Source organism: Ovis canadensis, chromosome 13 (genome assembly GCF_042477335.2).
Source record: "Ovis canadensis isolate MfBH-ARS-UI-01 breed Bighorn chromosome 13, ARS-UI_OviCan_v2, whole genome shotgun sequence".
NCBI lineage: Eukaryota > Metazoa > Chordata > Mammalia > Artiodactyla > Bovidae > Ovis > Ovis canadensis.
The window spans coordinates 46,328,464-46,351,347 of NC_091257.1; the positions used below are offsets into that span (position 1 = coordinate 46,328,464).

At 35.9% G+C, this 22,884-nt stretch overlaps 1 protein-coding gene across 5 annotated transcripts in view; it reads right to left on the reverse strand.

The window, feature by feature from the left end:
• Positions 1–1,827: 1,827 nt before the first annotated feature.
• TRDMT1 (tRNA aspartic acid methyltransferase 1) overlaps positions 1,828–22,884 on the reverse strand; it is a 71,123-nt gene continuing 50,066 nt past the window's right edge. For 3 of the 5 annotated variants that reach the window (XM_069547587.1, XM_069547583.1, XM_069547586.1), the window contains 9 exons: positions 17,520–17,596; positions 15,098–15,169; positions 14,413–14,478; positions 13,652–13,721; positions 13,059–13,142; positions 10,822–11,150; positions 8,698–8,755; positions 7,532–7,661; positions 1,828–2,921 (listed from right to left, as the gene is read on the reverse strand). In XM_069547587.1, coding sequence (XP_069403688.1) covers positions 2,821–2,921; positions 7,532–7,661; positions 8,698–8,755; positions 10,822–11,150; positions 13,059–13,142; positions 13,652–13,721; positions 14,413–14,478; positions 15,098–15,169; positions 17,520–17,557 — 948 coding nt within the window. In that variant the 5' untranslated portion in view covers positions 17,558–17,596 and the 3' untranslated portion in view covers positions 1,828–2,820. The remainder of the gene's footprint in view (positions 2,922–7,531; positions 7,662–8,697; positions 8,756–10,821; positions 11,151–13,058; positions 13,143–13,651; positions 13,722–14,412; positions 14,479–15,097; positions 15,170–17,519; positions 17,597–22,884) is intronic. The other 2 variants (XM_069547584.1, XM_069547585.1) reach the window with 1 other exon arrangement.

Here is a 22,884-nt window from a genome sequence, read left to right on the forward strand (position 1 = left end):
CTGCCCATGGATATATGCCAAGATTTTTCCACAAAGCTATGTTTTATCTCCTAGTTTATAAGCACAAGTCTGCACAGAGCCTTTATGTGTTTATACCTGGTACACTGTAACTTAACAGAGATTGTGCACCATTGCACAATGGGGCAAAGGACACTAAAATTAAAGCATAATCACAGTAAATCTCTGAACCTTCTTATTGGTAAGGATCTTTTCATCAGTGAGCAAAGCCTAGTGAAAGTGTGCCAAAGTGGTTTCAGATATGTACACTGTTGTTTATGAGACCTGTACTGAGCTTTATCTTTAAACACATACACAAAATGTAGACAGTGACAGTTGACATAAACACGCACTGGCCTACAGTTTCCTTAGACCCATATTTATCTATGAGTTCCTCTGAAAAAATGGTTCTGGGGAAATGCCTTTTTTAACTGTGGTAAAATGCGCATGAAAGTGGAAGTCACTCAGTCGTGTCTGGCTCTTTGCAACCCTGTGGACTATATAGCGCATGGAATTCTCCAGGCTAGGACACTGGAGTGGGAAAATGCACATAAAATTTGCCATTTAAACAATTCTCAAGTATTCAAGTCAGTGGCATTAAGTACGTTCATACTGTTGTTCATTCACACTGTTATACCATTCTCCATCTCCACAACACTCTCCCCTCCCCAGAGCCTCCACATCCATTAAACACTAACTCCCATTTCTCTGGTCCCCTGAACCCTGATAACAACATCTCTGTGAACTTGATTCTTATATGTACTTCATACAAGTGAAATTATACAGACTTTGTCCATTTGTGTCTGGTTTATTTCACTGAATATAATGTCTTCAAGGTTCATCCATGATGTAATGTATCAGAATTTCCTTCTTGCTTATAGCTGAATATCATGAATAAGGCTGCAATGAACACTGGCGTACAAATATTTGAGTGCCAGCTTTCAATTCTTTTGGTATATACTTAGAAGTGGAATAGCTTTATTATATGGGTAATTTTATGTTTAATTTTTTTAAAGGAATTGTCAACCTCTATAAAGGCTACATTACTTTACATTCCCATCAGTAATACAGAGGGTTCCAATTTTTCCACATCCAGATGATTGTTTTTTAAGAATAAATATCTCATCTTATTGTTTTTCATTTTTGTTCTACCTGTCACTTGCTTTTATTACTAAAATCAAAATCACAGAATTTACAATGCAAGATTTAGTCGGATTAGAGCCCTAAATCCAAGAATGGAAAGGGAGAGATAGAGCGTTTTAAGACAGAGAAAGTTAAAAGTTATGTTATTTTTAATTGTGGTAAAATGCACATAAAAGGCAAAAGCACGCTCTGAAAATAGCAAACTAAAGGTAAGTATGTACAAATGAAGAAGGGACGGTGAATTCTGTCTTTCAGAAGCAAGCAGAATTAAAGAAATTAGATAATGTGTACCTAAATTTTTCATCAGTATGGCATACTGATGGAAAGGTAATCAATAACCTAGGATTATTATTTCTGACATTTTCTTCAGACTATTGCAAAAGGTGAGTGATAATTTATTCTAAAACATTGTACACATTTGTTTATATAAAATAATGTTTAAAAAATTGAAATTAAATAAAATTATTCAATATTTTAAAGAGGCTAGAATCCTCATTTTAGAAATAGGATGAATCATCTTTAAGTAAAATGATAGATTCTTAAAGCAAGCAAAGAAGAATTAAACAGCCTCTTGATGAAAGTGAAAGAGGAGAATGAAAAATTTGGCCTAAAACTCAACATTCAGAAAACTAAGATCATGGCATCTGACCTCATTACTTCATGACAAATTGATAGGGAAACAATGGAAACAGTGAGAGACTTTATTTTCTTGGGCTCCAGAATCACTGCAGATGGTGACTGCAGCTATGAAATTAAAAGACGCGTACTCCTTGGAAGAAAAGCTACGATCAACCTAGACAGCATATGAAAACATAGAGATATTACTTTGCCAACAAAGGTCCATCTAGTCAAAGCTCTGGTTTTTCCAGTAGTCACCTATGGATGTGAGAGTTGGACTATAAAGAAAGCTGAGCACCAAAGAATTGATGCTTTTGAACTGTGGTATTGGAGCAGACTCTTGAAAGTACCTTGGACTGCAAGGAGACCCAACCAGTCAATCCTAAAGGAAATCAGTCCTAAATATGCATTGGAAGGACTGATGCTGAAACTGAAACTCCAATATGTTAGCCACCTGATGTGAAGAACTCACTAGAAAAGACCCTGATGCTGGAAAAGATTGAAGGTGGGAGGAGAAGGAGACAACAAAGGATAAGATGATTGAATGGCATCACCAACTCAATGGACATGACTCTGAGCAAGCTCTGAGAGTTGGTGATGGACAGGCAAGCCTGGAGTACTGCAATCCATTGGGTTGCAAAGAGTCAGACATGACTGAGCGTCTGAACTGAAAGCAACTTTAATTAACATACACAAATATATAGTATCAAGTTTATATACTATTTTATAATACTTTATAAAATATTCATGTAGACATTAAAATTCTAATGTTTCTAAACTTGTCTATACCATAATATTATAAAGGGAATATTTAACATATATATTTACTGCTTTCATATGAAAATATATTCTCCTGAAGCATAACAATAAGTTTCACCTTAAAAAACACAGTAATATAAATTTAAGGAAACAAAATGGCATTTTCCTGACCAACCCAAACTTCTTATTAAAGAGAAAGATAATTTAGTCAAATTTTGTCAAAATTAACTCAAAAAAGAATTTCAAAATTACTATCTGGATATGATAGAAAACTGTGACCCTCTTTCAGAGTTATTTAAAAAATTAGCCACATAGGATTTTGATTAATTTAGCTACAACATGCACGTTGAGACTATTTCCAAGTAGACGATAACGCTGTTTGACAGTTGTCATCTCAGGAAATCCTAGAAAAGAGAGATAATGATTTATAATACAATCATTTGAAATATTAACTTTCAGAGATAAAAGGATATATTCTTTAGTAAAGGCATAGTGGTCCCTGGTTGGGGAAACTATTAATAAGATCCAGCATGCCATGTGGTGTGGTAAAAAAAAAAACAGAAAGTAAAAAAAAAGCAAAGTATTCTATGTTTAATACTTATCTTAGTACTTATTAATAACATTATGTATTAACAATATACTGTGTACTGTATACAACTATAAAATATAGTGCAACCCAAACTTCAAGCATTATCAGTAAAAATCAGCTGCTCCAAGGTTCACTCATGTTATAACATGTACCAATAGTTCATTCCTCTCCATGTCTGAATAATATTCTATCATATGGATATACCATATTTATCCATCCATTGACTGACAGGTATTTGGGTTTTTCTCAACTTTTTTATTATTATAAACATGGACATGAACATATGTATGCACATGTAAGTTTTTTTTCAATTCTCTTAGATATATACCACAGGGGTGACTGTGGGAAAGTGAAAGTGAAAGTCGCTCAGTCGTGTCTGACCGACTCTTTTCGACCCCATGGATTATACAGTCCATGGAATTCTGCAGGCCAGAATACTGGAGTGGGTAGCCTTTCCCTTCTCCAAGGGATCTTCCTAACCCAGGTCTCCCACACTGCAGGCGGATTCTTTACCAGCTAAGCCACAAGGGAAACTGCAGAGTCATACCATAACTCTGTGTCTAACATCCAAGGAGCTGCCAGAATGCTTTCTAAGGCAGTTGCACCACTTTATAGTCCCACCAGTAGCGTACAGGGATCTGATTTCTCCACAACTTGTCAACACTGTTAGATTTGTCTTTTTGTGAAGTGCTATCATACTGTGGTTTTGATTTACCTTTCCCTAATATCTAATGATGTTGAACATCTTTTCATGGGCTTATTGACCATGTATCTATTTTCTTTGGAGAACTGTCTATTGAAATCCTTTGCTCACTTTTAAACTGGATTATTCTTCTTTTTATTGTTGAGTCATGAGACCTCTTTCTAGCAATATATTCTGGATACAAGTCCTTTATATTCTGCTTCTACAAACTGAAATTCTCATAATGAAGTTCTTTTTGCTACATTCTTTTTCAAAGTGAAATCCTCTGCAAATAGTATATTTGCTGGAACAAAACCTTGCACATACCACCATAAAAGACTGTCCAAGCATAAGAGGACACTAGAATCTTAGTTACAATCCCAGAATTTCACATTAAGAACCCTTTGACATAGCAATTAAAAAAGCAATCAGTTAATAAAGGAAGTAATTAAAGAGCATTACAAAAGCAAAAACAGGGCTTTCCTGGTGGCTCAGTGGTAAAGAATCCACCTGCCAATGCAGGAGACAAGCGTTTAATCCCTGATCCGGGAAGATTCCGCATGCTGCGGAGCGACTAAGCTTCCGTGCACAACTATTGAGCCTGTGCTCTAGAGCCCAGGAGCTGCAGCTACTGAAGCCCTCACACCCTAGAACTGGTGCTCCCCAACAAGAGAAGCCACCACAATGAGAAGCCTGAGCACTGCAACTAGAGAGTAGCCCCTGCTTGTCGCAACTAAAGACAGGTCAGTACCGCAACAAAGACCCAGCTCAGCCAAAAATAAATAAATAAATTTATTTTTTAAAAATTTCAAAGCTTGCTAAAGTTGCTTCATCAACACTAGACATTACATTACCTGCAATAAAATAAGAGTGATTATCATAATAAAACTATAGTTGCAATGGTGCCCACATATAATTCCTATCATAAAGATAATGTCTCAGGCAAGAACATTAGTCATCTCAGAAGTTATTTACTTCAAAGTAGCCAGAGGCAGAAATATACCTACAAACAAACTTTAAGACTATCCCAGGGATGGTCCTTTGTGATATCAAGATTATATCAATGAGGAAGACACGTCTGAAAACAAGCAAGACTGTAAACGGAGGGAAAACATATACCTACGGCTGATTCATACTGATGTATGACAAAAGTCATTACAGTATTGTAAAGTAATTATCCTCCAATTAAAATAAATAAATATTTTAAAAAACCCTATATATATAATGCATACATATATACACATGCAATATATACATGTATGTGTTTCAAATATAGGAACAAAACTCTAAATTTGTTTATGGAAAAAATACCTAATTTTTTTAAAGTTAAAAGGTGACTTTTAAAAAACTTAGGTACATTAAAAATAATAACTCTCCAAGACAAAGAAACCTAGAATTAAGAAGGTCAAGATAACAGCAATTATTCAGTAAGTAAAGGTTACTGTCTGTCTCCTCCAAAGCCTGCTATCTCATAAATGCAGGCCACTGGCCACAAAGAGAAACAGGACAACATGTGCAGGAGGATCAATGCAAAGCCATCACTACTTTGGACAAGTAGCTCCAAGAATGCCCATTCTGGACCCAGGATTAATGATGTCAGAGGCCCACATGAAGGACAGGCCCGCTCGGTGGTGACTACAGGGTCTTGACTGACTACACACATCTATCATTTTAAAAGAAGGTTAAGCAATTTGCCAATGCAGGGGACATGGGTTCGGCTCCTGGTCTGAGAAGATTCCACATGCAACTGAGCACATGCGCCACAACTACTGAAGCCTGAGCATCCTAGAGCCCAAGCTCCCAACAAGAGAAGAAGTCACCACGATGAGAAGCCTGCCCACCACAACATTGCAGCTAGAGAACAGCCCCTGCTCACTACAACTAAAGAAAGTCTGTGGAGCACCGAAGACCCAGGGCAGCTGTAAACAAATAAATAAGGTTTTCTCACATGTATTATATATTTTCAGAGAACTCTGAAAAATCCTACTTTACCCTATTTATTTCTTTAAATACTGAGAAAAAGTGTTTATGAAATAAAGGCTATAACATCTATCATTTAAAATATAAAAGCACAAATTTTGTATTAGGTATCAGATAGTTTGCAAACATGTTACATATGTTAATTCACTTACCTGTTACAACAACCCTATGAAGTTGGTACTGCAATCACCCCCATTTTACAGACACATAAACTAAGGCAGAAAGTGACTTAGGTAGAGCTAAAATTCATGGTCTGTCTGACTCTGGGGTCTGTGCTAAATTTCATTATTACCAAAGTGACTACTACTACTTGAAAAAATAGAAACTGAACTAAAACTTAGAATTTAGTTGCTATTAGACAGTAAATCTCTTTTCTCTCTGTAGTACTATGGAAAGTACCTTTGATGACTCATCCTAAAAATAAAAGATAAAAAAGTAACCAGGACAGTAGACTGGGAAATAAATTTCTGAGTACAAGTCTCACTTCTTTGTTTGATGATGTTCTCATTCACTTTGTGACATAAACTAAGACAAGGGAGGTCTATGTTTTCTTAAATAACATTCCCTGGGTTAGTTCAAACTGAATGAGATCACCAAGAAAAAGGCAGAGAGGACAAAATAAACCCGGTTGCTGTGATTCTGCTTGGAGAATCAATTACCAAGAGGGTAGTCAAATTCTATTGGAGTTTGTTCTCAATGCAAAAAAAGATGCATTCCAAACGTCAAGTGTAAATCCATTATTTAGATTTTAAAACATGATCTATTTAACCCATGATGTTCTTTAAGAATAGTACTGTAGTAATATTATAAGATTAGATTTAGCAAAGCTTGGCTTTTCTGTAGTCAAGCTCCCAGTAAGTTATCAAAAACACATTTCCTCCTTGAAAGGAAATGTGAGGGAGACCTGTCTCTCCCTTCCCATGAGCTAGGTGTGAGGGACACCCCTCACCTCCCTCTGCCTAGGAAACCAATGGCATGCACAGGGTGAGAGCCCCTGTGCCAAGGAAGCAGGGTCAGGGAGAGGCAGTTGCTCTAAGAGGCAAAGGCACTGCACCCAGTCTCCTGATACCACAATCCCTGGCCTTCCTCAATGACAAAAGGCATCACGGCTTCATCTTTCTCACTCTGGAACCCTATGTTCATTTTTGTTCTTGAGATTCCATCTTCAGATTCTCTAATTTGGTGTCAATTCTGGGATCTGTGCTCCCAAGTCACCCTTAATTTCCATTAGGAAAGCTCCTTCCTAGAGCACCTCTCCACTTTCTCTTTTTTTCCACTTAAACCTTGTAGGGAAGGAAAAAGGTGTCTAATTGATAAGAACATACCTCCTAGGAGAAGAAATACAAATAATATACCTCCCACTACACACATGTAAAGATAAATTCCTTAATTGTCTTTTAATTTTTTTTTTTTAAAGACAATTCTAGGCATTCTTTCACAACAGCTAGTGTTGGGTTATATGAACAGAACTCCTAGAAGCAAAATATAAATTTGAGAAAGAGATGCTATTAACAACCATCTGTGGGGAAAGTTGAGGAATTGCTGATTTGGCCTTTCTGTTCCTGCATTGAGTCTGAAGGGAATGGCAGGTTGTGGACAAAAGCAGAAACAGGACAGAGGATGTCAAAATGGCCCAAAACAGGAGAGGAAGTGTTCTCCACCTCTGTCTGGGCAAGAGTTTATTCATAATTCACATAGGCGTCCCTAATGAGTTCGGAGACCATTAATACATGAAAGCTGGGGTCCACATGTATCCCACATACCAAACTCTGGAGGAAATCCAAGGAGATTTGCTATTTCTTTAGGAGTGAAAAATCGAAGTTGAAGCATTGACAATCTCATTATCTTTTCTTCTGGTGACAAACTGGTAAGGGATTTGTAGATATTCTCAATCTGTAGGAAAACATCCATGATAACTAATAAGTAATAAATAATTAATAGAATGCAATTAATTTGTTAAGATAATATCACCTGCTGTGAGGCAGTTTAAAAATGATGAACATATAGTCCACCATAACACACAGAAGCCCAGGGTAAAAAGTCTGTGCAATGAACTGTATAATTGGCTCTTCGAGGGTAAGATAAACTCTGAAAACAAACAAAAGCTTGATATTGAACAGATCAGGGTATTTTCAGTGTGTCTGTCATTTTTAGTCTCTCAAAAATTAACTCACAAGAATATAAATAATAAATAAATAAAAACATAATGTAAGAGAAAAACAGTGAAAGGAACTTGGTCAACCAGTAAGTCAGTTTTACAATGCAGTTATTTGAATGTTTATGGTTTATGACTAATTTTATCAAATTAAGACATTTTCTTAAAGTGACAAAATATATTTAATAAATATGATTGCTCAAATTCTGACATTCGTTTGCCTCTGATATGGTTTTTACCATGGGTAAATTTTATTAACAGTTAAAGAGTTTAAATCAGCATAAAAGAAAAGAATGTGATTTCACTGCAGAACTATTCAGATGTATATAAAACTACAATACATCAAGTTTGTATTCAACCATGACACCACAGAGAATTTGCAATTGAAGTATTAACAAACAGCCTTGCTAAAATAGATTTATTTTTCCCTAAAAGGTATTTTTATAATACGTGCTCCAAAAGAAGGCTCTAATATTTGTGTGTAATCTTAGAGAACATTAACTATTGTACTCTGCATTTCAAATTACCCTCTATGGAGTATAAAAAGAAGGGCAAAAGGTAAGAAAAAAAAGTAAAAATATAAAACACTTCTTTACATATACCCATACCTAGCAACAAGAAGAAGACTTATTCTATAGTAAATAATTATTATACACATATTCATTCCAATTGAATATGTAAAATTCTTTTAACATTCTCAAATTTTAAGTAGTAAATAAAATTTTATTTAAAAATATTTTCAAAATATTTAAGTCCTGAAACTATGCACAGTACCTGCACATCCTCTGTCATCTGCAACACAGACCCTGTCCCTTCTATGTAGCGTCCATAACTGAAAAATTAACACAAATATTTTGTAACACTGCTTGTAATGATATATTTCTTAAATATTTCTTAAATGAATCAACTTTATATAGCTACATCTTTCTGAAATATTCTGAATAATATCACATAAATATGCTTTGTAATTTAAAAAATTAGATGAAAGACTTAAAATCATCTTTAAACTTCTCAGACACTGAACTTGACAAAGTTTTTTGTTGTGTAAATAATATCTGCATTATGCATTACTGTCATTTTTATAAAATGTCAGCTTTTAAATGTTCATCACATTTAAATGCACAGGAAGTATGCATTAGTTACAACTTTTATATCCAAATACTATTCAGTACTAACATCCCTGACACATTAGACCAAATGTTATGAAGGGAAAATGAATAGCAGCTATTTTTCTTCAGATGCCCGAACCATCATTTCTTCTCATGAACCCAAAACCCTATTCTCTCCAGCCCAGGACAGACTCAGGCTCATCAAACATGTATCTACCTCCTACTGTAACACCATATGTTTTAACTATGTATCCTGTGACAGTCAGACTATTGTTTTAAAAAACTATATTAAAAATACAAAACACTACAGAAATACAAGATATTAGTAATAGTTCTTATAGTACAATCACTGCCAAACTGGCTGCATGATATTTTATCATTTTTTCCTAATAGATGAATTTAAAATATAAATTAAAGAAAGCCACATCAGAGAAAAGCTGTTTTCTTATACATCATGTGTGTGTCTGCTTATATTATCTACACTAAAATAGACTTTCATATTAAAGCTTCTTTTATATCATTTTTATAATTATAAAAGAATTTCAAGGGTTTTTTTTTTTTTAAATTACAGAAGTGATAAGCCCTGTTTTATGAGAGTCCCAAAGAGAACCTATCAGACTTGGAAACAGACAACAGCTGACTGAAGTCTTTTAAGGTAATGGAAAAAGCAATAAACCTATTCCCCTAGAAGTACAAGGGCAGAGTATGAGAAAATCAGGATAAGCCTCATACGATTATCTTAGGGGCAGAGTGTCAAGACAACTAGCTAGCAAGTAAAGAGAGAAGGTTTGAATGTTTAAATCATAAAACCACCTATCAAATGAGTTTGAGTGGTATTAACAAAGAAGAGGCAGGGATCTTTTACAAATTCTTCGCCAAGGGTCTTATTTCCCCTTCTTTCTAGGTTTAAAAAGAAACTTGAAAAACACATTTGTTAACACTTGGGAAATAAGCCAAAGGCTATATCCCCTAAATATCCAGTAAAATAAATTGTGATATACCTATACCATGAGTATAGCAAAATTCTTAGGCAATAATACCCAAATTACATTGTACGGTAAAAAAAAAATGGGTGCATAATAATGATTATAATATTCTACAATTTACTTAAGAAGGGGGTAAAAATATACATGTATATTTAGATACCCTGCACACAACACCTCTGGAAGATTAGACAGTAAACTGTAATCATTGGTTGCATGTAGGGATGGAAATTGGATGAACAAGAGGCAGAGAGGAAAGGAGTCTTACAATCTCAGTTCCTTTTGAATTGTGAACCATGAGAATATAACTACTTACCCCAAAACTAAAGAAAATTTAAAGTGCTCTAGTGTGCTCCAGATTATTCAATCTAATTTCTTTATATTAAAATTTAATATCTTCTTGTACACTGATTATGAAAGTGGACAGAAATTTTTGAGGTACCATAAAAAGAAAGGTGGTAAAAAAAAATTAGCAATTTGCCGTCTACAGAGACCATATTTTCACCATGGGTATGTTTCCACCATGGGTAATTAAGCTCCTTCGAAGGTCACCAAACAATGGCCTGGCCTTTCATGAGCACTTTTGTGGGCTGTGCACATGATGTTCTGCCAGAAGCAATTTTTACTTGTGCGTTCTATTGGAACACGAAAGCAGGCAATTAAGGGAGGAAAACAAATAAACAAACACATTTTAGCAGAAACATTCTATAAAATGCTTCTTGTTTCCAGAAGAAATAAAAGAGACAATAGTTATGAAAACTTGGTTACTTTGGATATGTCCTGAGTAGAGACTCTTTAAAACTTACCCTTTTGTAAAGCACATGGATCTTCTAGAAGTGGGTTTAACAATGTCTAACAAAAGAGCATATCGCAGTAATGACTTTGGTGGTAAAAAGAATGAATGCTTGTCAATGTTATCTTCAAGAAAATCTTTTAGCATTCGCACAGAGAGATCACTGTCCTGTTGACGTTTCCTGTCAATTTCTCCTGCAGTTTCAAGCTTAAAAAGAATGGCCTCTTTTCCAGAACACTGTGTGCTGCTGTCAAAGCAAATATTTGGTTCAGTTTTCTTTTCTGCATTTATTGCATATTGAGGGGAATGTTCAGATTCAGTTTTGGGAAACTCCATCAGTACCTGACATTAAATAAAAATATATAAATTGTCAAAAGCTTTCTTAAAAATAAAAGATGAATTAATAATATCTAGTCAACATTATGCAAAAAAATTCTTTAGCTTTTACTGAGCTGTCATTAAAAAGATAGACATTGAGGTTTACTAGTAATTTATATAAGCTACTACAAGTTTTTCATCATGTAATGATAGGCCATCAGACTATAGATAATTTATTTCATGAAATTACTGCTTTCTCTAGTAATAAAACCATTCAACAGAATAATAGGAAGCAGGCTGAATATACAGACGACATCATAGTTGGAAAAGAAGTTGAGAAAGCAACAGGAATATTTCCAGAAATGTGTTTTGAATCAAAGCTTACCATTCCCCTTTGTTAAAAAACACACACACACACTAAAACATACCCATGATCTAAAGGAAAATTAGTTATTAAAAATGATAAGCACTCTTTGCCTTGAAAGGTTATTTCTATTCCTGAGCCCCATAGGAAAAACTTGTTTCTACAAAACAGGTAACCTTGTATAAAGTCCTATTTTGAGAAGGATAAAATAGTTCCAGGAATTTTTAATGATGAAATCTTTGTTAATATACTTTATATATTGTTTTTGGAACTATCCACATTGAAAGGGAGACACATTGCTATTGTATAATATAATACAGGCGTGTCTTCCATCGCCTGCCTTGGCAGGCGGGTTCTTTATCACTAGTGCCACCTGGGAAGCCCCGTAATATAATACCATTGTGTGTAGTCACTCAGCACTGTCCAACTCTTTGTGACCCTTTGGACTGTAGTCCACTGGGCTTCTCTGTCCATGGAATTTTTCAGGCAAGAATACTAAAGTGGGTTGCCAATTCCTATTCCAGGGGATCTTCCTGACCCAGGGATCAAACCCATGTCTTCTGTGTCTCCTGCATTGCAGGCAGATTCTTTACCCACTGAGCCATCAGGGAAGCATAAAACTGGTATTGTGTTACAGGGGGATTCAAATGATACTACTGAACCCCTGTTAGTAGGACATGACTTTTAAGTTCTTACCTGTGATGATTACAGAGAGCTTCACTGAACCACTGAAACTCTGTTATCCACATCAAGTTTCAGCAGAAGCATACAAAATTGCTAGCATAATGAGCGATTTTATCTATAGCAATTGTGCATTTTATCCTAGCTCGTACTAATCATTACCATATTTTAATCAGTTAAAGCTAAACAGCATAGATTTCAAAGAAAATGCAACCGATGTGTGAAAACACTTGAGCCATTTTTAAGACAGTATACTGAATTTTTATCAATAGCAGTTAATGGCTTCTATTGAGGGAGAAAAATAATAGATGCAAAAGAATCAATGGTCAGAAGAGAAATTATTGGGGGGTTCATTTCCCCTCCAATAATTTCTCTTCTGACAATTGATAACAGCAGTAATGGTAACTTTTTACTTTCAACTTATTTTTTGTAATGATGAAAGAAATGCTTCTGGTTTTGTTTCAAGCAATTAAAGTGGTCATATTAGGAATGGGAGGGCTTCCCTGGTGGCTCTGTGATAAAGAATCCACCTGCAAATGCAGGAGACACAAGAGACGCAGGTTCAATTCCTGGGTTGGGAAGATCCCTTGAAAAAGGAAATGGCAACCTGCTCCATTATTCCTGCCTGAGAAATCCCACAGACAGAGGATTCTGGCAGGCTACAGTCCATGGAGTCTCAAAGAGTCAGACATAACTTAGCAACTAAACAACATAAGGAGGCGCAAAAGGCTTAGAAGATAGACTGAATGCATGATCTTTATTACAGGCATGAGAGGACACACAAACCTCCACTAGTAGTGCCAGAAAATAAATAAGCAGACTGAGACCTACTTACAACAGGTAAATAATGATGATGATGATGAGAACAACAATGATAATAATAATACCTGGCCAGGGGCCTGAAAAGGGAATGGCTCTGGCTGAAGCTTTGCAATAAGGAAGTACCGTAATCTTGAATTTGGAATGCCAAGCTGAAAGTGAAGCAGAACAGGTAGTTGCTATGGGAAATTAAAGTGATCTATACTAACTGTTAGCATCTAGTGAAAAAAAAAAACAAAACCAACTCATACACTATACATTAGTTTACATCAGGTTTACATTAGTTTCTGCCAGACAAAATTCCATTATCTATTTGCCGAAGACTTCCCTGCAGAAAATTCTTGAACCTTTTAAACTGTCACTTTGTACCTTTATTCGAATGAAATGAAGATGGAATCAGATGAATCATGTCTATGAGTCACTTTCACTTTATATTTCCCAGGTAAGAAGATATATAGATTTTCTTAACATTCATTATTGATAGTACAGTAATCATAAAAAATAAAATTCACATATAGCTATAAAATTCAGATATAGAAGGAACCATGTCTGAACTCATTTTAAGATTTGCCTCTAATATTATTTAAAATGGATCCATTCTTTTTATTGAATCAAATTCCCTTTGGGAAAATTTATTTAAGTTTATAATTGTGGTACTTACAGAGGTTGGAGACAATAGAAATTCTTGGTACTGAAAGCCACAATTTTCTATTGTTTGTATTAACAGATCTCTGAAAAGATAAAGGGTAAGAAAAAAAGCTTTCACTCTATAGTTTGAAATGTGGTTCTTATATAAAATATTACACATAAAACTTCATTTTATGTGAAAACTGTACCTCCATTCAACTTGTATAAAAAGAGGAAAATCCTGGGTCTTAAGTCCAATACTTGAGAAATTACATTTCTCAAAAAAAGAGAGAATCTGTATTATAAATAAAAAATTGCTAATCCACTGATGGTAAATTCGTTATTGGAATGAAGCTTTGTCTGTAGCCAATCAGATAGGGCAACACTAATTGGTTGCATTTTCTCCAGTGGGGCAACCATCTGAAAGGGCCCTGACACAGGGCTTGCTTCTTCAATCCAATAGGACAGAAAATGCCTGTCAAGAGGACTAATTCTTACTGAAAACATTTCTAATTCTAATGAAATGGACACCAACTTAAGCAGCTAAAATTGAGAAATACCATTCGCATTACTCATTCTGGAAAAATTCAAACGTAGCAAAATCCAAGAGAATCAGCTGACCCTAACCTTGTGATACTTCACATTACTATTTGAAAACTACATTAATGATAAATTACATAACATATCTTAAATGTCAGAATGTACACATTTATTTTTCAGATCTTTATTTCACAACAGCTCTTATTATATAATATACCAACTCTAAGATGAACACAAGAGAAATACATTTCTTACCTTGCAGAAGATACTTCAAAACCTTTAACATTTTCTACAAGAATATACTTCGGTAATTTTTGTAATCTAAAACAAAAACAAACAAACAAAAAAACCAAACAGAATTCCAAACATCTCAATACTAAGAAGCAAGAAGCAAAGAAAATCCTTGTGAGAAATACAAGGTAACTGTTCAAACCGATTTTAGAAAAGAATTTTACAAAGGATGGAGATGACATATTTTAACCCTTTCCCCCATAAACATGGCACACTTGATAAGGATAACATTCGAAATATTAATTTCCACTGAAGTTTAAATGAAAACACAGGACTGCATAGAGCTTTGAACTGCACAGAATGGCAGTTCAAAGGGCTAACATTTATGTGGAATACAGCTTCTAGGGTTAGCAGTGCAATTTTCCAGACCATGGGCAACAGCATTCACTAACATTAGCATCATCTGCACTAATCCTGTGAGCAGAGGCAATACAATTCGGCTATTAGGCTGTAACACCCTGTCACTCACTTTAGCAGCACTGCAGAATCAACAAACATTTGCAGTTGCTCTATCAGTCATGGCAGAAAATAAATGGCATGTATAGTATCCGTAGAAGCTGCTAATCTCTATAAAATGATAAACATCACGTTCTTCCAGATGCAAAGTTTTACACTTATGGTAAGCTTGTACAGGAATCTAAGTTTTTACCTTGGGAGAATGTCTAGAATATATAAGAAGCTATTTGTCCTTGGATCAGTCACATCACCTTGCAAGCCAATTCTGAAAGGGATTAAGAAAATAAGCTCAAGAATTTTACATAAAGATATCAAGTCACTTTTAAAAAGGCAAAACACAGAACTACAATTAGTTGGTCCTCACAAAAAATATGATCATATCTGTTGCTATAAAGAACAAAACATATTTATTCATTTAATTAAAACAAAAAAAGCTTTGTCTGTCTAGTAAATGTGGTACTTATAAAAAAATAATATGCCTAAATGACTTACATGAGGCAAAGAAGAAGAAGTCAATGAAGAATTAAAAACAATTATCCTCTTAAAATCAACTTGTTTAGGAAACACACACACACACACACATACACACACAATTGGCTGGTGACACCTTTTTCTCTGCACTAAGGGAGACAAAAGAAGTTCAGGGGGATGAGTTGGTTGGGCAGGGTGGCAACATAAGAGTTGATGGCACTGGTAACTAATCACATCCAAGTAAACCAAGATAGTAAGTAAGATCAGGACAATCTTTTTCAATGTACACAGGAGACAATAAAGGTAAAGGCTTGATTCTACACAAAGGTGTTGCAACTTGGTTAGACTAACTAGGTCAACAGGTCATGTGAAAAGGTGGTATTTGGATCAGCAATTAGATCTTATAAGTAACATTCAATATGATCAAGAATCAAGCAGAAAGGAAGACTAGATTGGGCATGAATTATAACAACAGAGGATTAGGATTTAAGACCTTGTCACATATTAGCTTCAAATCTTAAATTACTTGACATCACTTATCAGCTCCTCATGCCTGATAGCAGGACCAAAATCATCAGTAGATCTGAGGCTCAAATGGGAGATGAGAGTAGACTTGTATAGATTCCTCAGAAACCTTGGTTTCTTCTCATTTAGTCCCTTTCCTCTCAGAGTTCCAAATAATGATTGCGTTGCAGAATCAGACTCTGCGGCCATTAGCAGCTGGATCTGGGCTGATACAGAGCAAGAATGGTATCATAGGAAAGACATGGGCCCCACTGCAGGGACCTCTGAGGCATCACAGTGCTGGGGCTGCACTCTGCTCTGAGCCTCCCACTCATGGCAGTCAAAAAGGCCACACCTTTGCATAGCTCAGGACAATCTTTATTTGGAATGTAAAGGCTGATTCTACACAAAGGTGTTTTTGGAAAGTCATCCTTCCCTGATAAATTCCCAGTCTGCTTTCAGACACAATTCCAACATTACATCCGAAAGAATTCCTCCCTCCTGATACACAGCAATATAACACCTTTCTCCTCTATGTTCTCATGGCAGTTTCAGCATTCATTTATTATCCCCTTACATCACATTACAAAGTAATTATTAATATTTGTCAGTCTGTAAGTTCTGTAACAGAACTGCAGCATTAAAAACAATACCTCTAATGTAGAGGCACAATAAATCCTTGAGGAATTAATTTCCTAGAAAATTTGAAATAAATAAAAATGGGTGGAAATTAAGCATGAGCAGAATATTTATTTAAATTTGAATTTTTACTAAACTTAAAATTGCATTATGTGTTTAAATGGAATGATATAAAATAATTGATAAATCCTGGCCCTTACATTTTCTAAATGTATGACCTTGAGAGAATTACTTAAACTTTCTATGTCTCAACTGCTCAACTGTAAAAGACAGTATACTAATGCACATCCCATAAGCTTGTTGAATTACATGGAAAAATCTAGTAAGACATTTGGATGCCTTTCATTATTATCATAGTTACTTAATTAAAAATACTACTGTTAAAAATATCTAAATGAAGATAGATTAGAAGATTTTATCTAAAGTATAATTCCCTGAAATACAGTCAAATAAATACCTTATAAGAAGAAAGTGAATTGGAACAAAGCTTTAAAAAAGCTATTTTATTAATTGTATGTATTATTAAATGTACATACCAATTTTGAGAAATGCAAAATTCACAGATGCATTCTTGACTAGCTTTAAAATTTTACAGTTAAGTAATTTAGGACTTGAATATTTATTATGAAAATTGACTGTGATTAATCAGTGTTAGGAAGATATTCCAGAATGCTGATTAATTTAAATAATTCAAGGTAATTTGGGTCAGAAATATATTTTATCTTCACTAGCTATTACAGAGGTACCACATAGTCTCGCCATACCTACAATGACTATGCCTAAATCACTGTGCTCATCTGGCAGTTAATTGCTCTTTTCCTCATGATTAATGCTGACTTATAAATGTGAATAGAGAAAGAGAATTACGTATGAAAAATTTCAAGACTAGGGAAATGCAGTGAATGGACTTTATAGTGTTCGTGCTTGAAATTACACTATATTTGATTTAATGAATCTTTCAAAAGTATTCTTCCTAACAGAGAAACATGTATTATACATACCTTGTGAAGGGCTGACAGGGTGGGCTCATTAAAATCATATTGAAAGATAATCTGTCAAACTCTTCTAGTGTAATGCCCTAAGGAATGAATATTTAGGGGGGGAAAGAATATAAAAACATGTGTAGAAGGGGGAAAAAGGAAACATGCTAATTACAACTAAATATATCAGAAATTGTGACTGCTTATTTATAACACTTATAAGTTTATAAAACATTTAATACTTTTAAAATAAACTTCAGTTAAACTAACTTTGCAAAGTGATTTTGTAAACGAAGTGGAGCAATAAGCTGAAGCTATAAAAGATTAAGTGACTTTCCCCAAACCCTAGGGCCAGCCCAAGCAGAGCTGGAAAGTTAGACCCTAAGCATTTCATGTCTCTATGATACCTCAAGTCTAATTAAGACTGCTGTGATTTCAGGAATCAAACATGGAGAACTTTATTTCATAATTAATTTCAGCAAAAGATCTAGAGAATTATTAACACCTTTCTATTCAGTTCAGTTTAGTCGCTCAGTCGTGTCCGACTCTTTGCGACCCCATGAATCACAGCACGCCAGGCCTCCCTGTCCATCACCAACTCCCGGAGTTCACTCAGACTCACATCCATTGAGTCAGTGATGCCATCGAGCCATCTCATCCTCTGTTGTCCCCTTCTCCTCCTGCCCACAATCCCTCCCAGCATCAGAGTCTCTTACAATGAGTCAACTCTTCGCATGAGGTGGCCAAAGTACTGGAGTTCCAGCTTTTGCATCATTCCTTCCAAAGAAGTCCCAGGGCTGATCTCCTTCAGAATGGACTGGTTGGATCTCGCTGCAGTCCAATGGACTCTCAAGAGTCTTCTCCAACACCACAGTTCAAAAGCATCAATTCTTCGGCGCTCAGCCTTCTTCACAGTCCAACTCTCACATCCGTACAGGACCACAGGAAAAACCATAGCATTGACTAGACGGACCTTAGTCAGCAAAGTAATGTCCCTGCTTTTGATTATGCTATCTAAGTTGCTCATAACTTTTCTTCCAAGGAGTAAGCGTCTTTTAATTTCATGGCTGCAGTCACCATCTGCAGTGATTTTGGAGCCCCCAAAAATAAAGTCTCCCACTGTTTCCACTGTTTCCCCATCTATTTCCCATGAAGTGATGGGACCAGATGCCATGATCTTCATTTTCTGAATGTTGAGCTTTAAGCCAACTTTTTCACTCTCCTCTTTCACTTTCATCAAGAGGCTCTTTAGTTCTTCTCCACTTTCTGCCATAAGGGTGGTGTCATTGGCATATCTGAGGTTATTGATATTTCTCCTGGCAATCTTGATTCCAGCTTGTGCTTCATCCAGCCCAGTGTTTCTCATGATGTACTCTGCACATAAGTTAAATAAGCAGGGTGACAATATACAGCCTTGACGTACTCCTTTTCCTATTTGGAACCAGTCTGTTGTTCCATGTCCAGTTCTAACTGTTGCTTCCTGACCTGCATACAGATTTCTCAAGTGGCAGGTCAGGTGGTCTGGTATTCCCATCTCTTTCATCCCTTTCTATTAGTATTATTTGTTTAGAAAATGTGATGTATTGACCAGTCACCCCTTCTCTCCTGTCTGTCTGTCAGTATATCACCAAACAGAAAAGGGTCCCACTTTCAGATGTCTGCATACTGTTTTACAGTTGTGTATAGTCAAAGAACCTCAAAAGATTATAAACAAGATTAACCAAACAATGCCTACTGGGCTAAACAGTTTTAAGATGCAGTGTTTTGCTCCTTTATATACAGTATCAGAAGACAAATACAGAGAAATACAAATCATGGGTTTGGTCAATTCTCATTAGGCTCTGTTAGAATATACTCTTGGCCAGAAATTTAAAGCAACAAGCCCAGAATCCCAACATTCCTAGTTACAACACTTTTCTAAGAAGTTCCAGTTCATGGAAAAAGCAGGAAAAGCTTTATTCTGAGTTCTGAAAAGAGTTAACTTGTTGAACACATCAGTTGTCTCTATTGTATTAAAAGTTTGAATGTACATGTCCATTGTTTTTAAATCACAGGCTTTTAAAAGTAGTTTAAGATGTATATGTAAAATGAAATGAAAATCAAATATTGAAAAGCTCCCAAAGCACCTCTAGAACCCTGAGTTCTGAAGAAAACAATCTGACAATCATACACTCAACAGTGTGTCACGAAACCTGGGGCAGAGCAGTACCATTATCACAGGTACTTAAGTTACATAGCTAGTTAGCACAGGGCTATTAAGAAAAGCAACTTACTGACTTCACAACTGACTGTAGACTGATGAAAGCTAAATTCCTAAAATTAAAATAAAAAACAAACAACAACTTTTAACATTAGGAGCATCCTAAGTCTAGAATCTAAAAGAAGTAAACAGTTAACACCTCCAATACCTCCAATTAGACATATAAAATTACAATTTTAAAGGATTTTTGGAAAGGGTGATTTTTTTTTTAACAGCACAACCCAAATGACAGAGCAGTTATGCAAAACTTAATCACTCAGGAAACCATTCACAACTATCTTTAATTTAGCAGTCTAGGTCAGTGTATGTGACAGGATTCAAGAAAGTAATTACAGAGATGCATGGATTAACTCTAATAATTTGATATTTTATAATAACACTAATGGAAATCTATTCTTTTTTATAACCAGAGCATTCAAGTTAAAAAAAAAATCCTTGCTTTCAGAAAACATTAGATCAACTTCACGCAGTAACTTCATTTACCGAGTGTTGATGAGCAACTTTGTCACACTACTTGTTTTATTACTTCTCTTCTCAAAAAGCTTCCTGGTCATTCTCACACTTAATTTTCATTTAAACTTCAGGAAGAAATTGGCAGATTAGTAAACAACTACTTTTGACTGTTTTAGTGAATTTATTGTTAATCTAGAGGAGCCTGGTAGGCTGCAGTCCATGGGGTCGCCTAGGAGTCGGACACGACTGAGCGACTTCACTTTTCACTCTCATGCATTGGAGAAGGAAATGGCAACCTACTCCAGTGTTCTTGCCTGGAGAATCCCAGAGACAGGGGAGCCTGATGGGCTGCTGTCTACGGGGTCACACAGAGTCGGACACGACTGAAGCGACTTAGCAGCAGCAGCAAAGAGAACTAAAACATTGTGGCACATGGTAAATCTTCAATAAAAACTTACTGAGTGGATATTTCATACTATTTTCTGCCCTATGAACTCTGATGTTTTGTTCATGAATGATTTGTTCAAAATTAAGTTTTATTCAAGAACAGAACTTTCTTGATCATTGTATTAATCCCCATTATAAAGCAATTTTCTATGACTCAAAAATACATTTTGCCTTTAGACAGATCTTATCTAATATCAGTTCTGAAATACCTGTTATACCTGGCATTTTTCCATTTTTTAGGCACAATATGTAGTTCATTAGACAATGTTCATAATCTAACCTACCAATATTTCAGAGTATCTATAATATGCTAAGCACTGTGATAGGTCTGGGAATACAAAGCTGAAGAAACCCAGCAAGTTTTCAGCTCACATACTTACATTGTAGTAACTAGTAATTTTCCATCTCCTATCTAGATAAATACCAGATTTTAGTTTTATTACTAATTATCTTTGTAACTGTCCTGTTCTTGGTTAAAAACCTACATGCATTTTTCAGGCCTGACCACAGGCCATGACAAAGGCTTCACCCAGCAGGTGCTGGGGAAAGTCATCCTACCCACTCCAGACTTGGTGCAAGGCCAGTGCCTGGCAGTCTCTGACAGCAAGGCCCCCTGGAAGGTCATGCGCTTCACTTATTTGCATTCGAAGATCTCTCTATCTGTGGGCACAGAGTCCTCTTCAGCTGCCGTCTATTTCTGCCAAGGCCTCCTTCTGGGAGGAGGAGGAGCCCTTAAAGATACTTCTCTTGCTATGACTATATCCAGCAAATCGCACTCTCCTCCAATACCAGGGGCTCCCTCAACTGTTAGCTGACTCCCATGTCTGCTGATTCACTCAACTTCCCAGCGGGGTGCTGTACCCTAGGGAAACAGAACAGGGGGCAGGGCATAGACATTTTCTCTACAGCAAGTAATCAAGGCTTCACTCTTTCATTTTTGCCCTGTTGCTTTAATCAGCTACTCTGATCCCTGACAGCTCAGCTGAGCTCCTGACAACAACATGAAATAATGTCCTAAAAATCTACAGCTTCATTTATCTTTCAAAGAATAGACATATTTTTTGAGTCTCACTTTCCCTTCCTACTCCAATTATAGTATTTTTACACTGCCAAGATTTATAACACTCTCACCTTGCTTCCTGACCATAATTTCTTTCCTAACATGGCAGCTTTATTTCTGGGTTTTCCACTCTGATTCATTGCTTGCTTAGTTAGATTAAGTTACTGAATCATTTTTTTTCAGTAAGGGTTCACAGGTAATACAGTTCATTAATTGTTGGAGGTTTTATTTCAGGAATGTTTTTCATTTACTTCTGTTAACGTTTAATGGGAAAGACTAGAGATCTCTTCAAGAAAATTAGAGATACCAAGGGAACATTTCATGCAAAGATGGGCTCGAAAAAGGACAGAAATGGTAGGGACCTAACAGAAGCAGGAGATGTTAAGAAGAGGTGGCAAGAATACACAGAAGAACTGTACAAAATAGATCTTCACGACCCAGATAATCACTATGGTGTGATCACTCACCTAGAGCCAGACATCCTGGAATGTGAAGTTAAGTGGGCCTTAGAAAACATCACTACGAACAAAGCTAGTGGAGGTGATGGAATTCCAGTTGAGCTGTTTCAAATCCTGAAAGAGGATGCTGTGAAAGTGCTGCACTCAATATGCCAGCAAACTTGGAAAACCCAGCAGTGGCCACAGGACTGGAAAAGGTCAGTTTTCATTCCAATCCCAAAGAAACACAATGCCAAACAATATTCAAACTACCACACAATTGCACTCATCTCACATGCTAGTAAAGTAATGCTCAAAATTCTCCAAGCCAGGCTTCAGCAGTACGTGAACCGTGAACTTCCTGATGTTCAAGCTGGTTTTAGAAAAGGCAGAGGAACCAGAGATCAAATTGCCAACATCTGCTGGATGATGGAAAAAGGAAGAGAGTTCCAGAAAAACATCTATTTCTGCTTTATTGACTATGCCAAAGCTTTTGACTGTGTGGATCACAATAAACTGTGGAAAATTCTTCAAGAGATGGGAGTATCAGACCACCTGACCTGCCTCTTGAGAAACCTGTATGCAGGTCAGGAAGCAACAGTTAGAACTGGACATGGAACAACAGACTGGTTCCAAATAGGAAAAGGAGTATGTCAGGGCTGTATATTGTCACCCTGCTTATTTAACTTCTATGCAGAGTACATCATGAGAAACACTGGGCTAGAAGAA